Consider the following 19,910-nt stretch of genomic DNA (forward strand, 5'->3'; position numbering starts at 1 on the left):
GTCAACTGTCATTCTCCCTGTATTATTGTCAAAAAGATGTGACTCAATACATGTTTATAAATGTGATGCAATTTAAATGATAATCCATGAAATGCATCCTTACATCACTATTACTTAATAACTATTGATTACTGTATTTGTAACCTTAGATATGGGCTCACAAAGAGGATTGTATATGTTTTAAGTGACACACTACAATGTTATTGATCAATAAAAGTAATAGATCACATGTTTAGTGAGGTTTTATTGCCTTTCCTAGCTTTACCTATCTCACTACTTCCTGTGTTCCAAATCGAATCTGTCCATAATAGAGCTTATGAAAAATGTGGGTTGGTCCCCATCAAAGTTCATGCTAGATGGCTAGTCCTGTGGACAATGGTGAAAGGCGTGTTTGGCAGCTTTGTCTATCATGGTCACTTGAGCTATGTAGCGACTGTTAGTGACCGCAGCAAACATGTTCCTATTCCAGCTGCAGTGCTTTTTCTTTAAATGTGATTTCTTCACCTTTCGATGTCTACAAATTCAGATGATGACATGCCTTTTCTGGAATGTATTTCATTGATATAACAAGAAAGTCCTTAAAAAAATAGGGATAACAACCTGCTGTTTGAGGCTCATACTGCTTCTACAAATAATTAGCTATAATCTACTTACAAATAGTATGTTTTATGCATGGTTAAATCCACAAATCATGTGTTACCCCGTGTTAATATTTACATTGGGCCGCTACATTGCTTATTTAATCTATGTGATTGTACAATCTGAGATGATCAGACTGCGCATGTATATCACATGATGTACGAGCATTACATTGCATCATTACAGCTTCAGTGCGTTGCTTGCCCTCCTGGCAGTGATGGGGTTATCCATTCAGGCTTGAAGGGGTTAAGCAGGTGTTCTCAACTCCAGTCCTCAAGACCCCCAACAGATCAGGTTTTAAGGATATCCCTGCTTCAGCACAGGTGGCTCAGTCAAATACTGAGACACTGATTGAGCCACCTATGCTGAAGCAGGGATATCCTCAAAACCTGACCTGTTGGGGGGGTCTTGAGGAATGGAGTTGAGAAGCCCTGGGTTAAGGAGATGCTGAGGCGGAGGCGGAGACGGTAAAGCGTTTGTAATTTGCCGGATTAGTGCAATCATCCCAAACGCACTAATCTAGTGTTTGCTTAAATGTTTCAGCAGTTCTTTTATGAGCAAGATATATAACGATCTCATTAGTGACAGAGCTATGAGTCATAGTAAAGCTAGAATGTTATGTCTGTGACTCTTTGAAGCATTGTCATATTATCCCGTGTAAAGTGTACCGAGAAGCAATTGTATGTGCGTGTTACCTGAGGAAATCTTTTACATCTTTAAACAATATAAAAAATTATTGTATTACAAAAATGTCCCTAAGGCCACATCACAGATGTATTTGGTACCTATTAAGTGGGAGAGCAATTATAAATAAATTGTGCATTTTTGTTTTATCCTTGTGAAGCATGAATCCTGGCCGGGTACTTGTAAAGTTGCAAGTCCTCGTTTTGGGTGGTCCCAGTTTAGCAGAAATGTACAAGCAGAAGACTAAATACTGGCTGCTGAACAGCTGGGTTTCTGTTAGAGACGACTGTACTTGCTGGGCCCTTTGCGGTGTTACCATTTCCCTTGGCACCGACCACATATCCATTGTATTTCACAACGTGCTTGACTGTTTTGTGTCTATAATCTAAATCCCCTCTTTATTTTAACAAGTTAAAAAAAAAAATCTAACGCTCCACAGTTCAGTACATTCTTATTCAGCATGTTAACAGTTTTCATATCCCGTCAACCTACCTGACGGGCTCAGAACTGACCTAAGATTTCCCTCACCCATGATTTTCCAATGGCCTTCCATTTTAAGTACGATTTTTTGAGCTCCTGTTGGGTTTGCTATCACAGCTTCGCACGGCTCCTTTTTGCACATATAAATGAACGGGTTGTTTTCCCCCTTGATTTATCAGGAACTACATGGACCACTTAATTGATAGATCCGTCTGCAATGTTCTATAACCAGTCCTAAGCAGCACTAAAGGGGTTAACAAGAGGAGGCTAATGTATATGTTGGTTTTAGTGTTGTTGGTATGGGGTGTTGGGATTGTTTAACTAGTACCTGATTTAGCTTTGATAAAGGAGCAGGCGTGTTGTATTATAACCAGGAAAGGTTCTGACCTGTTCCTACCAGGTGTAGCCATCTATTCTGATTAAGTATGCGGCTCGTGAGACAAATCTGGCCTCTGACGAGCCTTGGAGTGGCCTTTGGACTGTCTACTCCTAATTTAATTTCAGCTCCTTGGGCAGCAAAGTGCATTTCTTTGGTACTGCATCTCACTAAAAAGCTAAGGTGATACAACTATATTAGACATTTCCATAGCCTATTGTTAGCAGTTATAGAATATATAAAATTACGCTGGGATACACTTCTGGCCCTTCTACATGTACATTTTTCTATTCCGGCCCCAAGGAAAATGAGTTGAAAAGCACTGCTTTAAATCAATTGGGGTTACCATGAGGAGTTAAATTACATATCAGTTAGTGAGGTAAAGGCCTTGCTATGTAGAATCTGTAGCTGTAAAAAATTAAAAAAAAATAGTTTTTGATCTCTGAATTGCTATTCTATGATAAAGTCAAGCAAAATTGGTCTATAACATTATTTTTTTGATTTTACATCTTTACAAGACTAACAAGAAACTAATATGAGAGTGCATGTCCTTACCATTCTTTTAATTGCATTAATACTTAACGATATTACACTATCGTCATTGCAGAGGTAATATTGAGCCACCTGGGATATCCCTAAACCTGACCGGTTGGTGGCTCTTGATGGCGGCGTTTGGCCACCCCTGGTATAGAATGAATATATTTCTGCATTTTCTGAATCCATGTAGATTCAACCATGCAGCAGCAAGTGATAACTTTCCAGAAGATGTGCTACGGTACTTACTCTGCCAGGTGGCTTTCAAGTTTTCAGAACCTCATGTATGTAATAAAAACTCCTCTCTGGATCATGGCAATGCTGGTTCTTTATGCAGATCCTTAGGACATGTATAGCAGCTACTGCTGCCCCTCCTAAATACAACATATATTTGACATTATAATTAGTTCCCAGCACAGTATATTTAAAGATTGATCGTGTAAACAGTTACAAAGTTATTACATTTGCAACGCTCAGTCTAATTCTAAAGTTCTGTCAGAACCTACTTCCCACGGTATCACTGACTGGTTTGGGTTCAACATTTCAGTTTTGCTTATTGGGTCTCCGCTCTATGTATATCTCTGTAATAATCCCTCCAGCTTCTCAGGTCGTGGGGCTCAGGAAGTTTGGGCATTCGATTTCATATACACATTCATGTGCCTATTATTAGCCTTCATGTGAAACATTCAAAGCTACATTAAGTGAATGATGGGTAATGTTATCTTTAAGTAAACATTTAGGAACCATGTTTCCCACAAACTTAAGGACAAATGAACACATTTTGCCCTGTGTAGGAGAACCTGGATTAATTTTGAATGATGATTTTTGTGGTTCCCAAACCTCTTCGCATGGCACTGATCCAGACCAGGTCATTTGAACACAAGGAAATATCCCATTCATGAATAAATATGGCATTTAAAGGTGTTTCTAAATGCATTGCCTGTTTCTAAAACCTGGGGCGGAGTTGTTCTCAAACTCAGGGAGAGTTTTGAGTATCACTACGCTAAATGTGCTCCCCAAAAAAAAAGTCAATCATAAAACAAATACAGCAATAGTCATGGTAAATAGTCAAGTGAGATGACTTTTGGTATTTTTTAAATGATATATTTTTTTCTAGTCTGTTTTGGATTATTTACTGTGTTAGAGGCGCAACCTCCTGACTGTCAATGTATGTATTTTTAAAATAGGAAGGAAAAGTGTGTTCAGGTGGCTATTACTAAAACATATTCCCCCTTTTATCTTTCAGAATATGATCGCCTGGGCTTTCTGCTTAAATTGGACTCAAAGCTGTAAGTAGGATTATGTCCAGTCTACCTTTTCTTCCAGTGTCTAGGAAGTAAATCATGTGAAATTCTAAAAGATGTTATTACCGTTACTCCCGCATCTTAATTTTTTTTGCTTCATTATATATCATTTTATTTGGAATGTAGTGTTTTTGTTTTAATTCTGATTGTCTAACACAGTCAAGTCGAGTGTCCAGAGAGACACACACACACACACACACACACACACACACACACATACACACACACGAGAGACACACACACGAGACACACACGCAAACGAGAGACACACACACACGAGACACACACACACACACGAGACACACACACACGAGACACACACACACACGAGAGACACACACACGAGAGACACACACACACACGTGTGTGTCCCCCTCAGATGTGGGTCTCTCGAGAGACACATACTTTCGCTTACTTTCCCATTAACAGCACTCTGCAGCCAGGGAGATGAGAAGCTACATGAGTCGCACAGCGCCAGCTAATGGCTGGAGGACATTGCAGCTGCATCCCCTGCTCCTCTGGTGCCGGCAAAACCGGGACATTAGCATAAAAACTGGAACGTCTGGTCACCCTACTACAACCACAACACAAAGTACCGTATTGTACCCGATTTATAGGGCGATCCAGTTAATAAGGTGACCCTCTAATTTTAGAAGCAGCTTGAAAGAACACTGTTTATAGACACACACTGTGTCTCTCTTTCTATCTCCTGTCTTTCTCTCTGTCTCTCTCTGTCTTGGTTTGACCTCCCTTCCACAAGCAACATGACTGTTTCGGGCCCCCAAGTTGGAGCTTCCTCCATTTTACCCTCCTATCTCATACATCCGACGGCTGATTGGCTCACAAAGTGGGCGGGCCCATTTATAAGGCAAATATGTACTTTTCAAAATAACGTTATTTAAAAAAAAAAAAAAATAAAGCCTTATTTTCAGGCCAATACTGTAGATCTGGAACGTAGCTACCATGTTTTAGCATCAAGGTTATTCTAAAAATCCTGGGTTCACCGCTTGTTGTACTATTATTAAAACCGAGATTAAACATTGATTTGTTTGTACAAATAACATCGTTCTGAATTTTGCAGGTGACACATCTTGGCACATAGAAGGCAATATAGATGAGGTCACACTTTTCCGGCACGGGGTCTTTGGTATAGCAAGTGTACTGTGTCTTGTGGTGAAAACTCTGTGAAAGATGCGTCTTGATTACATGAACACTTCTGGATACAGTAATACTGACAGAACTTTGTTGCTGATGTATCATGTCATCATGTAGCCTAAAGTGTTGACATCCAGCATGAACCTTTTTCTGACCTGATGACACTGGGCTTGTAACAGAACTCCCTGTCTCTCTTTCTGCCCCTTTGCTCTGTAATTGTCCATCTGTTTTCTGGCTTGTGATTTTCATATTACGAAAATAGGAAATCTCTCAAGACAATCCTTTGCGACTTGCGGCTTTAATTCTCGTTCCACTTGTCTAAAAATGTACTTGATTCAGATTGAGTTTTTTTATTGTCTCATTGCATGACTGTTCCAGACAGGATCCTGAAGTTGGCCAAATAGGGCCATGCATGCTGCCTCATTCTTGATGATTTATCTCCGCTGTAACAAAGGCTCCCCCCTTGCACATTCAGAGAACAGTTCCCTTCACTTTTATTAGACACTCTGCATGCTATAAAACTTGGTGTTATTATGTTGGCTTGTCACCTACAACTGGTAGTAAGTACATTGTGTGGGGGTTTTTTTTCCAAGATGCCTGTTACTATAATGTTCACAAATTGCCAGGTGTTCCATAAACGCATGTAACCCTCCCATCCCGACTCCCTAGGGAGGTTACATCGAGGTAGTCGCGTGTCTGACATCGGCGATGATTTACCTTGTCTCAGGGTGCTGCCTGTGGCCGGCTGGGCGGTGGAAACGATGGGCGCCAGTAGTTTGTATAATACAACCAACTTCAATCTTTATTTATGTCCCCAGGCTTAGGAACTTTGCAGTCACTGTTACATGTAGATTGACATAGTGGTATGGATGAAAAGGAAGTACCACTATCTCCCTTGATATTTGTCTTCCCTGAGTGCCCACTCTTAACACTTGTGGGAGGCAAATGTATGTGCTTCACTTAGTTGTTTCATACTGTGGACCAGGCCAAATGTTATAAAACTGTCTTGGAGGTACCTTTTATTACGGGCCCTAGCTCAGATCCTGGCCTGTTCTTTGTAATGTTACGGTTACTTTTCTGCCCTGTTCTGGAACTGCCTCTTCCTCAGGGCGTACTGTATACTGTGTACAGGGATCTGCTTGTGGGGCTGATCCCCAGACATCTGCCCACTGAGGCATATCTGCATTCCTATTACTGGGACATGCTCTCCTCATTGTGGCCATGTTATGGGATCCCAGCTGATGGGGCACTATCTCTAACTGTTACACCATTAAAGGGGGCCTGATCTATACTATACTTTAGGGAACATATCCCCCACCTCTACTCTCTGAGGCTCCTTCTGCCATGCTGGAACCTCTCTCCCAGAACTGTCTGCTTCCTCTATTAGGCTGGGGCCATGGTACCGCAGACTATGCGGAGGCGTCCGCACGCTGAGCGAACAGACTGCCTTAAGGCAGTGTTCGCGTCCATGCGGCGTGCGGGAGGGGGCGCAAAACTTGCAAAATTACTCTACCGATTTTTATTAAAACACATCAAATCCTGCAAGGTCATCGATAAAAATTTTGAGCCATTTAGCCACCCAGAACTGATGATGTAATTTTGTCTGATAATTCATCCATTACCAACATATTCAATGAATACTTTGTGGGGTGTGCTACTTCCTTATTATCAAGATTCAAACGTGACCTTAATCTGGAAGCCCAGACTGAGCGCACTCCTATATCTGTACCACCTCCTCCCTGTACTCATGAATTTCAATTTAGGTCGGTGTCTGAAGAGGAGATTGTGCAGGAGCTCCTAAAGCTAAACTATTTAACGTGGGCCTGACCAATTGCAATCTAAGTTCCTATGTCTTGGTGCCCCATCATTGCTAAACCAATTGCCTCCATAGTCATGGTCGTCCGGCTCGATCCTGTACGGATGGAAAACCACTAGAGCAGGGGTGCTCAACTCCAGTCCTCAAGGGCTACCAACAGGCAAGGTTTTGAGGATTTCCCTGCTTCAGCACTGGTGGTTCCGTCAAAATGATTGAGCCACCTGTACTGAAGCAGGAAAATCCTTAAAACCTGGCTGTTGGTGGCCCATGAGGACTGGAGTGGAGCACCACTGCGTTTGGGTTATCCCTGTCTTCAAAAGTGGTGACAAAGACATTGGGGGTTATGCACAAAGCAGTGATAAGTGTTTTGAAGTGAGATAAATGCCTTTATTTCTCAATATTGCGTGCAGTGTGATTCACAAAGCAGTGATAACACTGCAGTATCATGCTTAAAAGTCTTTTCATCATCAAAACACAGTCATTGCTAAAAAAATTGCGCCATAAATTGCGCCAAAAAGCACTTATCTCACTTAAAAACACTTATCACTGCTTTGTGCATAACCCCTATTGTCTCAAACTACAGACCTATCTATATTCATCTTTTATCCCAAGTCACGGAAAAATGTGCTCATTTCCAACTAAGCAACTGTTATAAGAAGTCAATTTTTTTTAGTCAATTCCAATCTGCCTTCCGAACAATCACAATAACGACCCTCTTAAAAATGTGCAATGAGATCGAATGTGGTATGGAACATGGAACATGGAGAGTTGACTGGTACAATAGTCCTGGATTTTGCCAAAGCTCTTGATACTGGTGACCATGCTATTATGTTAAACAAGCTCCAGTACTCTGGTATTGGACCACATGCTTACAGCTTACCACTGGTTCAACTCTTTATCAGGAAGAGCCCAAGATATGTCTATCTCTGGCTCCAACGCTTAAAGCTGCAGTTCAGTCTTTTTTTTTTTTTTATTAATTTTTTTACTTCAATAGTTTCATGTGGGCAATCTCTAATTACCTAAAGAACTGTATAGCTGCCAGTCAATTTGTTCTCCCTATATTGATCGGCAAAATTTGTCAAGATCTTTAGAGATGGCATATGTTTTTCTTCTGCTTCTGTCACTCAGTGGAAGCTCATGAATATTCATGAGCACTCCTGCACTGACATGTGCTAGAGGGAGTGCAGGGCTGACAAAGGGGTGTGCCAGCGCTTGTGACAGGACATGAAGGGGCAGTGCCTTAGCAAATGGTTGTTAAAATAGAATACAAGAAAATTTGTCTTTCAAAGTTGTTTTTTTAAAAACAGAAAATGCTACAAGTATTTTTTCTTACTACAGAACTGATTTATTAAAAAAACACACATGCAGGATATTGACTGAACTGCAGCTTTAAGCACTTGGGTATTACCTGTTGGTTCCCCCAAGGCTCTGTTCTCGGGCCCTTACTTGTTTCTGTCTTTATAAATAACCTGTCCAAAGTTTGTAAGACAACTTCTCTGCACATGTATGCTAATACTATCCTATATGCATGCAGTCACAGCCTCTCTGATCTTGAAAATGTATTGCAATCTGATTTTTTAAAGGTTGAAAACTGGATCACCCAAAACAAATTGTTTTTAAACACTGGACAAAACAGTAACTATGGTATTTGGGACTAAGACGAAATTACATAAGCTTCCCATGACAGAGCTTCTTATTAGAACCAGCTCTCACACTAATCTTGCCTCAGTTACTAGCTTTAAATATTTGGGTATGTGGCTTGACTCCAATTTAACATTTGGTTTGCATATTGACAAACTGACATCCAGAATCTATTCCAAACTGGGTGTATTTTATAGAAATACATCCTGCCTAAGCCCATTGGTCAGAAAGCACATTGCACAGCAGATGCTAATGCCAATTATTGACTGTGAGGATATAGAGTATGGTACAGCACCCCAAATTCACCTCCGCAAGCTTGACATTCTTTACAACTCAATATGCCGGTTTGTCTTACCATGTAACTTCAACACCCACCATTGTGATATGTAAAAAAAATTAAAAAAAATGAAGTCAAACGCACACACTATAAGTGAAAAAAGAGTCTCTTAGACTATTTATTATTATTAACAAGAGACCAGGTGCACAAAGTTTTTAGGGTACACACAACCCCTTCCTCAGGTTAAATACTAAGGAAGGGGTTGTGTGTACCAACGAAACATTGTGCACCTGGTCTCTTGTTAATAATAATAAATGGCCTAAGTGTCATGAATGGCACACTTGTGAACATGTGACTTGTATCTGTGATGAGGGTTAATACACACAGCTATGTAGCTGACCCACTTTCCCCCACTGCAGGTTCCCTCACATGAGTAATATCTGCCCCTCAATTCGTCACAAATATAACCTTAAATAGCTGCCACCACCAAAAACAGTATCAAGTTCTACTTGCAGAGTAGAAAAATAGTACAGTGCTTAGTTACAAAAAAAATATTACGAGAAACATACAGTACAATATATGCAGACCGGTTCATAAAAATAATGGGACACACAAACAGAAATCCCTAACATACATTGCCACACATTCGGTTTTTCAAAGGGTCTTGAGTTGAAAATGCATGTGTTATAGCAGGGGTGCGCAAACTTATTTTCATGCGCCCCCTTTCTCCTCTCCCCTCTGGCTCGTGCCCCTCCCCCCCCCCCCCCCCGCCCCGCATGGCCCCGACGTCTTGTGACATCACGTTGCCATAGCATGGATGGCAGCTGCAGGCACTCCGCTTTCCTCTGTCTCACAGGCGAATCACACTTCCGGGTTCCCCCGGTGGATGACGTCACCGCGTTGACAAGCCAATAGGAGCCTTCAATACGGCCACAGCTTCAGTAGTGCAGAGAACAGCAGGCACAGCACACATTCAAGAGTAACACAGGACCACCCTACGCGTTTCGTTCCACTGCGGGAACTTCCTCAGGGATGCATTATGGTCCATGATGCATAGGTCTGAGCTATATAGTCCCCATAGTCGATGTCATGACACAAGGGGCGGCGCAAACATTTAAATTACAGATAAATGTATACAAGTAAATAACTTGTTAGTTAGCAGGTCAGTTTCATTTTGCCAGGTTACGACAGATCCAATGCGATCATTCTTCCCGTAATTATACAGGTAAATAAGAATTTGAACCCAGGTGAGTGTTGGGACCTGCTACGGTCATGCCTTGTAAGTGGCAGCAGGTTTAAGACGCTTTGGCCAAAGGGTTAAACTAAATGACCCTTTTACAAGAGAATATATAGGTATTGCACTGTGTATTTTTGTCACATTGGAAGTAGCTTTGGGCATTTTTGTTTTTTGTTGTATACTTGTGACCACGCCCACTAGCACTCCTTTTGACACTTAAATGCATATATATATATATATATATATATATATATATATATATATATATATATATATATATATATATATATTATGTGGTAATGGTTGGGGTTTCTCAGAGCTTGTTGGGAATCTCTGTATTTTGGCTCAGTAATACTGCAATTATTTAATGAATAGTCCCTTGCACGACACTGTTGACTGTGCATAATTGGATTAGTTTTTTTGTTTTTTTTTTACTGAAAGCCTTACAGGCATACCCGGCTTTAAGGACACTCACTTTAAGGACACTCGCGAGTAAGGACATATCGCCCAATAGGTAAATCGCAGCTCGCGCATGCCCCTGTCAGCACGTCCTGAACAGCAATACCAGCTCCCTACCTGTACCGAAGGTGTGCGCAAGCGGGGAGACTATAGAGCCTGTTACACATGCGTTATTTACATCAGTTATGCACGTATAGGACAATTGCAGTACAGTACATGCATCAATAAGTGGGAAAAAGGTAGTGTTTCACTTTAAGTACATTTTCGCTTTACATACATACTCTGGACCCATTGCGTACGTTAATGCGGGGTATGCCTGTATTTTGTTCTGTACTCCAGCACGTGTTTCATATATATATTTTTTTAATGATATACTGTCATCTATTTATACTGAATACATTCTCAGGATAATAGTGCTCCACTTTGTATTTCTGCTAGAAGACATTTACATTTTATTAGACTTGATAGGGAGAGACAGTTCCTTACTCAGTAATGAGGTGGTGACATTGTTACATTGTTTCTCTATGATGATAGAATATCATGTTGAGTCAACGTCTATTGAATTGCTGTTGTCCCTAAACTACAACTAAGCTATCACTCATCTTTGTGGGTTCACCAACGAAGGCGGCACATAAGCCAGTCATGTTACATTGAATGACACTGTCTCGCACTTGGATTAGAAGCTTACTTCATTGTTTTGCTGATAAAAGTGAAGGAATTCTTATTCTAAGAAACATGAATGTTATGGGAATGTCGGATGGAAAACTGAATGAGAGACACGAAAGGATAGTCTTACAGAATAAAGTAAGCTGAGCAATTCCCATTAAAATCTGTCACTTTTAGATGTAAGACCAGATTGACTTGCTTCAGACACATGCACTTCAATTAAAGACTCTCGTGTGGTTAAATATACATTTTAAACATATATATAGAATGCTTATTTCTCCTCTTCATAGTACTGTAGCTTAGTTGCAGATCTGTTAGTGAAAGGGAAATACACATATTAAGCATGCGAGTCATATTTATTGAAGCTGCCTCTATGATTTCTCCCTCTTTCTGTTACAACAAGCACACACAAACATCACTAGTCCAGTAACTGCATATTTTACTTAAATGAATACTCGCAAAGTATGAACTAAGGAGTGTGTAAATATAGTGTACTATATATTGTGAAATATAGCGTATACAGATTCAGTTTGAAAAAATGAGGGGCTTGAGTTAAATGTAGCGTGTGGCGGATTTCTAAATCTAAAAAGAAAACATTTTTGTTTAAAGTTTAGTTGATAAAAATATACAACTTGTGATTAACATTATCACGGTGTTGTCCATCTTTGACAAAGTAAAAAGTGCAAGGTGAAAATGACGCTAGTGTCTGCCTCATACTAATTCATTCCATCACCACCAGCTGATAGCAGTGACTCTTCGGGGAACCTATAGCAAAAACATCTTCTCTCTGCCTTTTCAAAATCGTCCCTATTGCAAGGGGCTAGTGAGTGGCATTCAATGTATTTCCCTTTGCCTTATGGTTGGATTTCATAAGACAGATGTGTGAGTTAAAGCAGTGAATGGCAGGAAACTAAGCAGCAGGTTTTAGCTCAGACCCGAAACCTGATCATCCCCAGAAACAGCACATCTGCAGAAAGCGATATTTGATTGCCAAATTCGAAAAGATTTCACCTTCCCCCTCTCCCACTCCACAAAACCACCTAATGAAACGTGAGCGGGGCCCAGAGAATCTCATAAAAGATGCATGAGGAAGCATGGAGAGGTGAGGATTATGTTTCCTATGTTTACTTAAATTGTTTTACGATAGAACGTTTCTTTATTCAACTTTTATCAAGCCATCCCCTGTGTGTGCGTCATGGATTGCATGCACTGGAACATGTTTATTCCACTTCCAATAAGCATCAAAGATTTGAATAAGCACGTGTTTCCTCTATAAAAACTGTTGCTTCCCCCCACTCCCAATAAAAGTACAACTTGCGACACAATACTAGAGGTGCGCTCTATTAGCACAAGGATGGTCAGACCACTTCTCTTTTGTCTAAAATTTGGCAAGTCTGTACATTCAAAAAAGTATTTATTTCCTTGCGTGTACAAGGCTAAAACGTCACAGTGTACAGGAGTAGCTGCAGACCAAGCAATATCCAACGTGTTTTTTTTTTAATCAGTTCTGTACTATGAGAAAATACTTGTAGCATTAAAAAAAAAACAGCTGAATTACATTTTTAATATATTATACTGTAACAAGCATTTTTTGTTTCTATAACAACTATTTAAAAGGTCACATCCCCTTCCTCTTCTGAAACAGGCTCTGGCACAACCCTTTTTGAGCCCTGCCCCTTCTCTAGCAGTGCACCAATTGTATCTAGTGACTGCCTGGTCACATAATCTTCTCCACAGAACTTTGCATCTTTGCTCCTCTTCTGCTGCACAGACAGCCATTTAGTGAATCCCCAAGCCGAATCTTCGCCGATCGATCACAGGAGAACAGATTGATCGGCAATTTAGCTAATTACTCATCATTGTGTGGATTGTATTGATGCACATATTAAAGGGAAATGTAACAAAAAGTTAACTGCAGCTTTAAATACAATTCTAGATGTACAGATTAAATTACTTTGAAAGTCCAAATCTTTTATCACCCAAGACTATGCTTAGCAAATTCTTTGGAATGCCACCTCTTTGTACATACAATGTAAACACTGCAGTGCTTATTGGTATGGGGATAATTTATGTGGGAACCGTGGTCTGTGTGTATCTCTGTTCTTCTAACACACATTGTACCATGAAACATGTTGGATCTGCTGTGTAAAGAAGAAGACTGTTTTCATGGTCTGTGACTTTCTGCATGAACTGACAGTAAGGAGGAAGCAGAAGACATTTGGTTTCCAGCTTTCCTGCCACCAAAACCCCTTCCTCTGCTTTGCTGGAAGGCCAAATCTGTTGCCTTTACATGTCAAAAGTGTCATTGTTCTTAAAGAACCAGACATACTGTAGAAAGGTTATGGTGGGTTAAAAAGGGATCATTACCCAACACTTACACTATACTGTAGTGCAGTGGTGCTCTAGCCCCCCCAACAAGTCAGATTTTCAGGATAGCCCAGCTTCAGCACAGGTGGCTCTAATTAAGCTGCCTGTGCTGAAGCAGGGACCAATTGAAACACCTATACAGAAGCAGGGGTAGCCTGAAAACCTGACCTGTTGGGCACCCCTGCTGTAGTACACAGAGGAAAAACAAAGCCAACCTTGCTAATATAGGTATTTAGGTACAGAAAATATCAGTAGAGAGATACTGGCCAGAAAGAAATCCCTGTTGTTGCACTCAATGATTGCATAGGTAGGTAGGAAAATGTATAATCCGGGATGTTAAATTCCCTACATATGCCAAAAGATGAATACTAAAATATTTTATTGACATATCATATATACACTCACAAGACATCGGGTATAGCTTAAAATGACGGTGGTAAGCGATGTTAGCCACGAGCTCAGAGTAGGTTTTAAATAAACCAAGTAAAAAGCAGCGAACTCCTAAGGGGATAATAGCCCATCTGTTAGTCAAAACAGTGTGTTAGAGCCTCTCAATAAATATCTCCTAAGATCATATTAGATATCATATATATATATAGCACGTTGTATGGTAGTAATGAAACACACATAATCCAACAGACATATGTAAATGCATAACACTGTCCCAAACTTGTTGCAATCAATGGATACAGTTGTATCTGTCCCGTCTGGCTAATATAAAAGCCTGCCTCCTCCTTGGCATTTCCTCCCCATCTTATTCATTTAGCCACATTGGTCTAGGCTTGTTCCTTTTATATTTTTTACCCAAGGGTATGCATTGTAGGTTGTAATACCTTCACGTGGACAAATATAAAAGATCTTCGTGGATTAAATTAAAGTATACACCGCTTTCGAAACCTCTTGGGTTTCTTCAAGTGTACTGTGACAGTCCTAATACCATCACAGTGCCTGCCTGCTATCTACACATAACTTGAGTGTTAGTTTTGTGAATTTCTTAGGTGAATGTGTTGTGGAAGAGTTGCAAAACATTAATAAGGTGTATATATATATATATTAAAAATACCACATGTGAGTACATTTACATGTCTCAGAGATGTCTGCATCCCTGCCTTTCCCCATTATTTCTTGGAATAAAATGCTTTCACTGCAGCCAGGGATTCTGGGTAATGATATGCAAATGAGCACTCAGCGTGTCACTTTTTATATATGCATGTGTTAAAAAAATATCCCTAAAATAGTAACTTTGTGCACTCACCAATTAGGTATTAGAAATAAATCAATCTAGCTTTTTTTTTTACATTCTTTAATAAAAAAAAATAGGTCGTATTGATGCATACCTTTATCGGACCAAACCAATACAGACTCAAACCTCACAGGATTATTTTCCCGGTATGCAAGAGAAGTGTGAGAGTCAGACATTGGCGAATACTCTTTAATAGGCGTTTCATATCCATATGGAATATGATTGTAATAGTTGCTAAATCTTCCTTTAATACATTGTATTATCTTAAGATGTAGTTATTAAAAACAAAATGACGGGGTCATATTTTATTTCGTTGGTTTTTTTCTTCTCACCGCGGCAGAAATTCAACCAATTCTCAAGAGTAGGCAGATTTGTGGATATGCTGCTCCAATACTCAAATTAAGATTGGCTATGAATGTCAAGTCGAAATCCTAACGAGATCATCAGTGACATCATCAGTGACTTGTGTCCGTTCCTAGAGATGGGGCACAGAAGCCGCATCACATTCCTGAGGTGTATACCAAGCCTGCTCCAGGCTTGGTGGGTCATATGAGCTGCAAATTAACTTTGCAGCTGTACCCCACCCCTGGTAGCTTCTGTCTGAGTCACTTGAGTGACAGAATATTGTTTTCCTTGTAACAATAAGACACTTACACCATTGTCAAGAATGTGCCATATTATATCAGTTATTTCCAGGATCCCGAAGTCATTTCTCCCAAAACTCTGCTTTACTCCGCACGCTTACTAAGTGACGGTACTAAGCTGTGCTTTGTGTTAACACATGGAATCCCACGACTCCATTCTTAATTTATTTGTTCTATAGAATTTGAACCATGGGTGTTCCTTTTGGTTTTGAACCATGCTATTTTTACAGATGTAGCTAGACTTAATGTTTATGCTGCTGGGGCGTTCCTCTTCCCCCCTTCATCCCCCCCCCCCCCCCCCCCGGCAGCAGGAATTCTCAATGTGGGGGGTCCCATACCGAAGAATGACCTCACCCCCCCCTCATTTTGCATTGTAATGCCGCAGCTCTTGAGTACCACAAGTCTGGCTACATCTGTAGCTACAGACCCCCCCACTGACTCCAGAGGTGCTTGCCATTTTTGTTGCTGGGGTTTCAGAATTGATTTGGGAAATAAGAGATGACTTTATTTTTTATGAAATGCTTGTGAATACTATCATTTTGCCAGGCTTAACATTGGGCGGTGTTTTGCAAGTCTTCCACAACAAAGTTGGGTTTGAAAGATGACGTCAATTTCAGCACTGACATGCAGGGATATTGACATTGAAATAAATATTAATTAGAAGGCTTTCTGCTTTTGAAGGCTGCAAATGGAAAGGACTACGATAACGGCGTGGAAATGACGTTGTGCCCAAATAATTTGGTGTTGACTACATAGTCTGTCTATTCCTTTCCCTTAGTCCAGGGGTTCTCAACTCCAGTCTTCAAGAGCCCCCAACAGGTCAGTTTTTAGGGATATCTCTGCTTCAGCACAGGTGGCTCAATCAGTTGCTCAATCAAAGACTTAGCCACTGATTGAGCCACCTGTGCTGAAGCAGGAATATTCCTAAAACCTGACCTGTTGAGGGGTCTTGAGGACTGGAGTTGAGAACCCCCTCCCTTAATCTCTATTTTTCTTCTTCTTCTTCTTTCCCTTTATATTTCCTCTTCATTCTTTCTTGGCATTGATTTTAATCCACCTTTTTCTTTTTTTTCCCCACCATTATTGTTTCATATTTGTATCATCACTCCGTTCACTCTTCTTCCGTGCAAAACTCCTAGTACAGTATATCACTTGCCTTAACAATCATATTACCAAGCTCTCCCCCTGTTTTCAAATATACAGAGCGAGGGGCTTCTGCAATGTTCTTGGCATCTTGGGTTAACAGATCACTGGAAGAAGAGGAGCGGTTCATGCTGTCAACTAATGTAATCCAGTATCAAGGGGTTTTGTAGGGGTATTTTATTGGGTTACTTGCTGTCCTGCCTCTGGCTGCTTTAATACTTGATGATAAATAGTTGTAGCCTTCACCATCTCATATATATGGAGGAAATTGGCTAGTTATAATATTCCTGCTGCAAGGCCGGCCTTACGCCAAGACGGCTGCCTTGGGCCGCGCACCTTTAGGGCCCCGCACCTTTAGGGCCCCTTGCTCCCGCCTCTTGTCTGCGTCGAGATTTAACTTCCACCCGACCAGAGGAGGGAGCGCTGGTCCTCCAGTAGGGTGGAAGTTGGATACCGGTGCCGATGAGAGGAGGAAGGGCGGGGCCGGCGGATCGGCAGAGAGAGAGGTGTGTGTTTCTGTGTGAGATTGGTCTTACCATTTCTGGAGTGGGCCGCCTCCTGCGATGTCGCCGTGACATGAAGACCCAACACTGCCGAAGGAGGGCCGCTCGTCAACATAAGTCCCCTTAACTTTTTTACAGGTGTGGGGCCCGCTGCGAGCGTGCCACCTTGGGCCCCGCAAAGCCTAAGGCCGCAGTGGTCTTGTGTGTGTGATGTTAGGTGTGATTTGTTTGATGTTAGGTGTAAATTAATAATAATCTTTACAATCCATATAGAATGTCGTGGAACTGAGATGTTGGCTTCGGGAATAGAGCAAATAAGCGCCATGACAATGTCTGTGTGACACCTGATAATGTGAATCCCAAATACCCATCTTATCACTGCTTAGCTGCCAAGCAATACACAGTGTAGTGTGTGATATAAAATACACTTGCCTTACAACTGTGCACTCCAGGAATACCAATGTTTTACAGCAACTTTCAGCACAGGCAGTAAAATGTATATATATAAAGTACTATACATATCTGTTCATAAGAATGATTTCATAAGAACAGCAATTACAAACATTACTATCATAATATTCACCGTCATTCTTAAATATGTCTAACATGCATCTAAATATCCAAAGGATTCAAAATAATTTCACCCTGTTTTGTAAGTGTAATCCTTTCATCCTGAGTAATGTTTGTTTGACCGGTATCTGTGGCAATAACTCTGGATTGTTTTGATCTTTTGAATTGTTGCATGTTTCAGGAATGACTGGACACTGCAGAAGTTTGTTTAACATGAAGTAATGATGCGTGACCTAATTAATAATTCTGGATGAGTGTGTGATGAACACCACATTCTAGCCGTACAAACAAACTCTTAATACTGTATAGAGGTTAACTTTAGAAAGGTTGGAAAAAATGAAGATTGATCCTTGTGGATGTTAATTATTCCATCCTGTATCCAGACACAGAAATGGGATAAATATACAGTAGAGATGCAAATCTTTCTATTCAATTTGAGGCTCGCACTTGTAATAAATATCAGATAGGGTGACATCCAACTTTTTCAGTTCCTTTTTGATACTGATTCATATACTTTAGGGGTGGCCAACTCCAGTCCTCAAGGGCCACCAACAGGTCAGTTTTCAGGGATATCCCTGCTTGAGCACAGGTGGCTTAATCGACTGATCAACTGACTGAGCCACCTGTGCTGAAGCAGGGATGCCCTGAAAACCTGACCTGTTCCCTTGAGGACTGGAGTTGGCAACCCCTGATCTGCTGCATCGTCAGAGTTGCAATAATGAATATTGTGAAAAGCTTTAAAAAAAAAAAAAAACAAGTGTTGCACTGCAGTGAAATTGTAAGAAATAGAGTTGACATATCACTGAACTAACCAGTTAATGTGCAGAGATTGTATCTTCATGATTACTTCAGACGTTTACTGAGGATACTTATCTGTATAATAGCTACAGTAGTTGAAGGCAGCCGCACACAGAATACATGCTATAATGCAACACTTGTTATGTTTTCTTGTACACACAAGAAGACGTTAAAAAAAGAAATGTATAGCTCATAAAGACACTATGCTTGCCTTTTTACATAGACGTCATAAGGTCAGTCCATAGCTATTTCCCATACACAAACAGCGACTGTGGAAATATTAGATACTACATATATATTTGATAGATTTTATATATTTATAAAGTCAGAGGGATTCACGTTAAGTCCCTGTAAACTAGCTTAAAACAACAATCTACACGATATATATTTTTTTTTACTGCTTTGGAATGAGGGGAGGGGGCTTAATCACACACCACTGGTAACTAAACTGTTAAGTATCTTGGGAACTCGGGGATCCTCGGAGTTGAAAATAAATAAAGCAGTTTAGCTGCAGAGGACCCTGTGGTTTAAATCCTATACAAAAATGTGCTTTATTAAATGTAAATAAAATGAGTGGCTCCCCTCTTCACTTCACACCAGTAAAGGTACTATTGGGAAATTATCCATCCAACGTCGTAGATTTAATAGATCACTTAGAGATCAGTTTTTAGTGGCAAGCATAACAGATCTATATTGCAAATGATCCCTTTTAAATCTCTCACTATAAGAAAAGGTCAGCTTTTATCCTTCCTTCAGTAGTAAACTGCAATTTCACTCAGGTTTCCCCCCTGTATTACAGTTCCAGGATACTTATAGGAGGGTTGCATCTCCATCACTAAGACAGCGTCAGACAACTTCTTCAGTTTGAGAGGCTCAAGCAGCTGAACTCTTCCTGTGCTAGCAGAACACTTCTTTTAATCTCAGGGAGTTACAGTTATAAGAAAACTATTGTCTTCTACTTTATAAATCTTGACACTGCATACATGTTTAAGCCTGTTAAGGCAAATTCTAAAAAAAAAAAAAAGTTTTCTGTTCAGTAGCTATTATTGATAATTGGTGAATTAGTGACTACACTTTAATAGCCATTCACAGTAGATAATGATACATTAGTAAATAGACATAGTATTTGATATAATTGGAGTTCTTCACAATACTTTTCTATCCTTCTGCTCTTTCCATGGCCTCTATTTTACAATGTTATTATTGTAAGCAACCCAAAAACAGGTTTCCCTGGTATGTCAAGTATAAGACACTGCTGAGGATGCTCGACCTTAGCCAGGCTTTCAAGACATCTACTTTCCATTGGTGCTGTGTGTGTTCCCAAGGTGCAGTCCCCACCACCGCCAACACAGTATGGTTCCAGCATCCATTTAC

The 19,910-nt window shown here is 40.4% G+C and overlaps 1 protein-coding gene across 8 annotated transcripts in view; it reads left to right on the forward strand.

Moving 5' to 3' along the window:
- ST3GAL3 (ST3 beta-galactoside alpha-2,3-sialyltransferase 3) overlaps positions 1 to 19,910 on the forward strand; it is a 244,633-nt gene that overhangs the window by 119,851 nt on the left and 104,872 nt on the right. For all 8 annotated transcript variants that reach the window (XR_012804050.1, XM_075616099.1, XM_075616098.1 and 5 more), the window contains one exon: positions 3,960 to 4,002. Coding sequence is in view for 7 of the 8 variants with exons in the window: in XM_075616099.1 (XP_075472214.1) it covers positions 3,960 to 4,002 (43 nt within the window). In the remaining variant the exon portion in view is untranslated. The remainder of the gene's footprint in view (positions 1 to 3,959; positions 4,003 to 19,910) is intronic.

The sequence above is a fragment of the Ascaphus truei genome, chromosome 10 (genome assembly GCF_040206685.1).
Source record: "Ascaphus truei isolate aAscTru1 chromosome 10, aAscTru1.hap1, whole genome shotgun sequence".
Taxonomy (NCBI): Eukaryota; Metazoa; Chordata; class Amphibia; order Anura; family Ascaphidae; genus Ascaphus; species Ascaphus truei.